This window comes from Simochromis diagramma, unplaced genomic scaffold (assembly GCF_900408965.1).
Source record: "Simochromis diagramma unplaced genomic scaffold, fSimDia1.1 OVJJ01000669.1, whole genome shotgun sequence".
NCBI lineage: Eukaryota > Metazoa > Chordata > Actinopteri > Cichliformes > Cichlidae > Simochromis > Simochromis diagramma.
The window spans coordinates 180,200-187,225 of NW_024387458.1; the positions used below are offsets into that span (position 1 = coordinate 180,200).

The 7,026-nt window shown below is 48.4% G+C and overlaps 1 protein-coding gene across 2 annotated transcripts in view; it reads left to right on the forward strand.

Moving 5' to 3' along the window:
* The first annotated feature begins 2,048 nt into the window (after positions 1-2,048).
* The window catches only part of LOC120723009 (hepatic leukemia factor-like), a 14,112-nt gene continuing 9,134 nt past the window's right edge, over positions 2,049-7,026 (forward strand). Inside the window, exons 1-2 of one of the 2 annotated variants that reach the window (XM_040014236.1) lie at positions 2,049-2,683; positions 4,908-5,264. In XM_040014236.1, coding sequence (XP_039870170.1) covers positions 2,533-2,683; positions 4,908-5,264 — 508 coding nt within the window. In that variant the 5' untranslated portion in view covers positions 2,049-2,532. The remainder of the gene's footprint in view (positions 2,684-4,907; positions 5,265-7,026) is intronic. The other variant, XM_040014237.1, reaches the window with a different exon arrangement.

Here is a 7,026-nt window from a genome sequence, read left to right on the forward strand (position 1 = left end):
AAACTGTGTCTTCAAGCAACTTAAAGAAGTCCAGACGCTTTTCTTTGCAAGCTCCTTTGACGACAAGAACAGTCCTACTCTTTCGAGATGTCCCTACATGTGCCACGACTGTCCTATGTGCTCGTCTCATCTCTTTTTTCATCTCCTCTGAAGAAGAATCTGCTCTCCTCTTTTCCTTCCTTCCCTCCCTCCATTCTTCCTTTCTCACTTCCTTCCTTCGTTCCACCCACACCTAACCATCCACAGACAGACATGAAGCTGTGTTAAAGCTGCGTGAATAAAGTGACAGAAGGGTGTTCAGGGTTTAGGTCTGGGCTCTGAAGCTGCAGCCTGGTTGGAGCAGGGACCTGTGTGAGGGGTCTGCAGGTCTGAGCGGAGCAATCGTGTTCTTCAAACCTGAACCAATCAGTGCGGAGCCCTGAGCGACCCTGCTTCTCCAAACACCTCACCGTCACATATATCACTGAAGCTCATTACGTGTTTGCAGGTTTGAGTCCGGAGACGTTTCCCTCACTGAAACGTTTCATCTGACATTTTTAATGTCTTAAACTCTCTCTGCTTCCTCATTTCCTTCCTCCCTCCCTCATCTTGTCTCCTCCTTGGGCTGCGTTTGTTTTTCTCTATCTGAAGCACGCCAGGTTCCACGTGACTGAGCCACAGAGGGGCGGGGAGGAGGGGGAGAAGAGCGGGACATGGCGGGCTCTCATTGGACAAAAGTAGGTCAAGCCGGCCCACTCACGTGACCCAGCATACCTCTGCAGGCTGTGTGTGTGTGTGTGAATTTTAAAGGAAGCAGATTTCACAAGAATAAAAAGGCCTGAATGAAGGTTTCAGGGATAAAATGTCAGCACGTCTGCAGATCACGAAGGTTTAACTGCTGAGAGCAGAGAGAAGTTTAAACTCCACGAGAGACAAAAACACTTTCAGGGTTTGGTTGTTCCTGGAAGTTTCTGGATGTTTAGTCTGCAGATCAGAAACATTAAGAGATCAACCAGACGCAGCTCGCTCAGAATGAGCGTTAATGGAAAGAAACAGACAGAAGTGCTGCCCACATGAGCGCGACTCAGGGATGACACGGACCAGGAAGTAAAGTGAAGCAGGAAACACTGAACAAAACAAGAACTGAACCAATAAACATCCAAGAATCAACACTGATCGCACACACACTACACACTGGAATATTCTCCCATGTTGCTTGTCTGTGTTGTATTCTGTTACGTGTGATGATATCTGTTGTTAACCATTCCTCGCCGTCAGTCCCCTGACCGTGGTCGGGAGATGCTTCCTCCAGGGCCGAAGTTTGTCCTCCTTCGGGGTTAACTCCCTTCACTTTTGTGGAGTAGTGAGGCGGACAGAAATCAGCCGAGGCACCGGAGAGTACTGAAGAGATGAGGCTTTAATAACAGTACTGCACACTTCGAAAACACACAGCCTGTATCCCGTTAGAACGCTGCTCCCGGTCGCCCTCTCTACCCATGACACACTCTCTCCACGTTTCTCTCTTTCGCTCCCCGCGTTTCCTTCACGCGCATGCTCACACACACATCACATACACTCCTTACTGCACCCAGTCACACACAAGACGGCAATTCCCGCAACACTGTGCATTCCTGGATTATCCTTTGTGTTACACTTTTTGATGGTTTTTTTCCTCGCTACCTAGCCTGACCTGTCTCCCCAATGTGATGTTTGTGTATTGTATGTACGGTCGGCAAGGTCTGTCATCTCGGGTGTGGGCAACTGCAACTGACAAATAAAAGCTCTCTCTCATCTCATCCTCGCCATTCGGCGTCGTTGCGGGCTGCGTCCACCTGACCCGTAGTTACGATGTGAATTTCATGTGACGTGGAAGAGTTAGGAGCGGTTTGTGGTTAGGTCGGAAGTTTAAACGTAGATTTCCCGCTGAGGCATAACTCAGGCGGTCGGCTGGATGTCGTCGTGCTGTCGGCGACCGCAAAATAAGAGGAAAACTATTACATCAGCAGCACTACAGGTTTCACCTCTCTTAAACCTACAGGGCGCCTTGTAGTTCACTGAGGGTGAACTCACTGTAGGACAGTGAGCTGCTTTCAGCCTAAGTCCTCAGGTGAACCTCAGCTCCGACCACGCCCTCTTTTTTCACCTTCAGAGCAAAAACTTTCCACAGGTTTCAGAAAATCACAGAGATTTTTCACTTCACTTCCAACAGGGAAAACACTCTCACCATGAAGCTGTCGCTGCGCAGGAAGCATGCGCAGTACGCTCAGCAAAGGTGTGTGTGTGTGAGAGAGAGAGAGAGCGGGGCGGGGTTATGGCTCCAGCTCTGACGTCAGCAGTCCTCCGTTCTCACACATGGACTCGGTGCTCTGTCCGCAGCCCGGTCAGGCACCGCCGCACGCGCACGCAGCAGGTCGTGTGTGCTGAGAGCAGCAACTTTTATTCTGAAAGGATTCCTTTCCGCGTGGACGTGAGGCCACAACGCGAGGACAGCGCTCACCTTACCGTGTCACACCTGCGGCTCTGCTCGGCTCGTTTCCCCAGACTGAAGTCCCGATGCAAGGAGGCGTGATGGAGAAGATTTCCCGACACCCCGGCCCGCTCACCCCGCTCAGCCCGCTCAGCCCGGGCTTCCTGCCCATGGCCACGCACGGAGTGCTCAAGTCGCTGCTGGAGAACCCAGTGAAGCTGCCGCTGCAGCACGAAGGTGAAGTGTGTGTGTGTGTGTGTCACATTTAAACTGTGCGTCAGCAGCAAAGTTTCCACAGCAGGAGAAGAAAGAAGAGTCCGTGTCTGCCGAGGTCACACTCGCACCGTGACAAACAAGCACCTGCAAACACACCTCTGCCTGTGTGTGGGGCAATAATTTAATTTGAGGTGTGTGTCAGACTCGCTTCTCACGCAGAGCAGTTCGCAAACACGGAGGTCACAAGTGCAAATTCCCCGCGAGGAACCGGGGACGATTCTGCCAACCAGACTCTGTGTCATTTTTGGAGGATTTTAGGAAAGCGGCCCCGTGCTGCGCCCAGCTGTGAACTTCTGTTTTTCATGTTGCATAACAAGCGTCTGAATGTTACCCGGCTCGGGCTGATCGTTCATAATTCAAAGAGTGATCGGAAAATATCGATATTCTCCTTCAGATGCTTCTTTTCTGCAGCCAGCTGCCCGAAAGTCAAATATGTGAACGCGCCATGAGACACGTCTCCTGTCACTGCACACAGGTCCTGTTCCTCTGGCCTGTACGTGATGTTTATAACATGTTTATGAGTTTGTATCGTCAGGTGTAGACGTGAGCTCCGATCAGTGATCATTGTCCTTTAATCGACGTCATGACCTCCAGGTTTACCTGACACTTATGATTCCGATTAGAATCCATGTTGGAAGCGTCCTTTAATATAAAGACACAGAAGAAAATATTCCAGAGCTCAGTTTTCTTGTTTCTTCACATCTCAGATGTTTTAGTAAGTTATTACTGAAGCTCAGGTAATGAGTCACCTGTGTGTGCTCGTCCTGATGGACTCTGTTGGGCTTTGTGTGTGTCCGTGATTGGACTTTATCCACCCTCTCAGTTAATAACAAGGACTTTATTGAGAGCGCCGTGCAGCTGCTGGTTCAGGCCGTCAGAGTTCGGAGTATTTGGGGGTTTGAGGCTGTCGTCTCGCCTGTGTTTGGTTTCTTGTGGTCACGCTGAACCATCCTGACCTTGGCGGTCTGAGCCTGCTAAACAAGTTTTTGCTCTGGAGACGTGTCAGGCTGCGAGGGCGATGAAGTAAGTACAGCTTCCCCGTCATTATATCTGCATCACCTTTTCCTGTTTGGAGGTTTTTTAAATGATGACCTGAAACACCATGAACGATGACTCAGATTTCTACTTTTTGTTGAAGTTCACATGAAAAAAAGTTTAACTTTAGTTTTTCAAGCTCTCAGAGGTCTTTGAGGGATGTTTGGGTAAATCTCAGGTGTTCATGCCAGAGCTGTGCAGTCATTTTACTTCAGTTTATCCCCTCGAAACACTTTCTTTGTTCAGATGCCTAAAAACATGTAATCGTTTTTCCATGTTGTGTTATGCTGAGTTAACCTGATGCACAGTTAGCGGTAACTCTCACTTGTGACTTCAGTGAGTGCAACTTTAGTAAAATTGGTTCCACACCAGCCTCTGAAGAGCAGGGTGCTGATGCCAGGGTGGTGGACGGGTCAACAAAGCTCTGTGATATTTGATAACGACTTCTTTGTAATCAGACAAAGCAGTTCTTATGTTCAAACCTGACCAAACCTTCACCATCGTTTGTGGTAAATAAGACGAGAGTCATGTGAGCAGCAGGAAAACATCCAGATTAGAAAACGTTCAGGTACAATCTGCTGCGGTCGAGCTGAAAGAAGAGTCAGAGTTCAGCTTCCTGTCATAGCAAACATCCTAAAATGAATTCAGATGTGTTTGACGGTTCTCAGTCATTTCATCAATACCAGAAAGCTTTAAAGGTGGAACACCAAGCAGCAGCTACCAGCTCACAGAGATTAACCCAAAATATCTTTTTATAGCTCCAGAGACCACCTTCACAGAGTGACTAATGCTGATCGCAACAAATTCTGAGAGCAGCAGTTGCTCTTCGTATTTATAGTCTCGATCTGCTCCTCGTTTCTTTGTATTTCACAGAATATGAGGAGCAGGTTTACTGAAATACAGCACTGAAGCACAGTTTGTTGAACATTAGAAAGCTTGAGCACATTTATCCTTCAGTCTCTGAGCAGCTCTCTGTCATCTCTGTGAGGATCTCCAGGTTCTCCTTTGGATCTTCTTCTGAGCAGTCGTCTGTGAGATGATCCCACAGTTCTCTCCTGGTGCTTTTTTTAGTGCAGGCCTTTGCTCTGTACCATAAACCTCTAAAAGTTGGTCACTGTCACTGATTCACTCTCTCCATGTTCTTGTGCAGCTTTCAGCAAAGAGCACGAGAAGGAGAAAAACCTAGAAGAAGAGCGCAGCGCCCCCCAGTCGGCCTTCCTGGGCCCCACGCTGTGGGACAAAACCCTCCCCTACGATGGAGACACCTTTCAGCTGGAGTACATGGACCTGGAGGAGTTTCTGTCTGAGAACGGGATCCCCTCCAGCCCCTCCCATCACCACCACGACCACCACCCACCACACGCTCCACCACGCCAGCCGCCAATCATGACACCAGCCCCTCCCACGCCAGCACCCTCAGTGATTGACCTTAGCAACCACGCCTCCGCCTCTGTGCACACGACTGTCGTCTCCCCGAACTGCCTGCACAGCAGCCCGGCAGCAGCAGGTAACACCAGCACACCTGGTTTCATTAACTTTATGACTTTGTTTTTAACACATGCAGCTGTTCAAATGAATCACTGTGGTTATTACCAGAGTATTACCTGGTGCAGGTACAGCACAGTGTCATCAGCATAGCAGTGAATTATGGGAATTTAAACCAGGAATAATGCAGAGCCCAGTATGAATCCTTGAAGCACTCTAAAAAAGATATATTTATATATATATTGTGGATATGCAGCCGGGGATGAATAAAGTATCTGTCTGGAGGATAATAAACTGTTTACAAAGACTGAAGAACCATCATGAGGTAAGAACCAGGCCAGTGCTGACGAATCACAGCAGCACATTTACACTCTTCAGATGATCCTCTTATATAAAAGTTTCATCAGCATTAAAGTGCAGTTTCTGGATGTTTTTTAGAAGTTTGACCAAGATATGAGATAAGAGATAGTTACCAATCCTGTGACGCCTCTTTGAAGAAGGTCACTAGAAATATCACACAGAGGAGGAACATCAACACGTAGAAGTGACCACATGATCCCGAACAGGCTGAGATGGTGAAAACAGTCAAACTCAGAGGTGCTTCCTCCCTCAGCAGCAGAACAAAGACCCACCGTCACTGAGCCGCTCCGTCTCCATCTCGCACTGAAAACAAATCAGAGGCGTTTGTCCCTTTGAGACGGCAGGCGTCCTCGACCGTGGGGCGGGGTCGCTGTTTGTTGAGGAAATGAAATGAATGAGCTTAAAGTAGACCAGCTCGTGCTAGTGATGCTCTCTTCTTCTTCTTCTTTGATTTTGGAACTAAAACATCTTACAACACTTTGTCTTTAAAGTCATTTAAAATGATTAAAAATCCTCCAGTGGATGTTTTGTGTGCTCCGCTCGGGCCAGAGAACGTCACGTGACGCTGAGCGTAAAGGTTGGATTACAATCTGAAGCTTGTGGAGGAGAAACATCGCTGACATTTAGGCCGAGCTGAGATTTGCATGAAAAAAACTTTGTAAGAATAAAGTTCCCAGATTCAAAACATAAATGTTGTTTGTTTGAGGTTTTAACCAAAGAACGCATCAGCGTCGAGCGTTGGATGCTTTGAAAGCACAACATTACTGAGTTTGATTAAAACTGCAGCTCAATGAAAACAAACCTGTGTGCGTGTGTGTGCGTGTGTGCATGTGTGCGTGTGTGTGTGCATGTGTGTGTGTGTGTGTGTGCGTGTGTGTGTGCATGTTTGCGTGTGTGCATGTGTGTGTGCGTGTGTGTGCGTGTGTGTGTGCATGTTTGCGTGTGTGCATGTGTGTGTGCGTGTGTGCATGTGTGCGTGTGTGTGTGCGTGTGTGTGCGTGTGTGTGTGCATGTTTGCGTGTGTGCATGTGTGTGTGCGTGTGTGTGCGTGTGTGTGTGCATGTGTGTGTGTGTGTGTGTGTGCGTGTGTGTGTGTGCGCGCGTGCGTGTGTGTGTGTGTGTGTGTGTGTGCATGTGTGTGTGCGTGTGTGTGTGTGTGCGTGTGTGTGTGTGCATGTTTGCGTGTGTGCATGTTTGCGTGTGTGCATGTGTGTGTGTGTGTGTGTGTGTGTGTGTGTGTGTGCATGTTTGCCTGTGTGCATGTGTGTGTGTGTGTGTGCGTGTGCGTGTGTGTCAGGATTATTAGTGGATGTGAATGTAAACACATGTTTGGAAGTGGGAATCACCCAGCCTGCTTCTGCTGCTGGGAACAGTATGTACTTGAACCAGTGATCTCATTTCATGTCCACCACACACACACACAC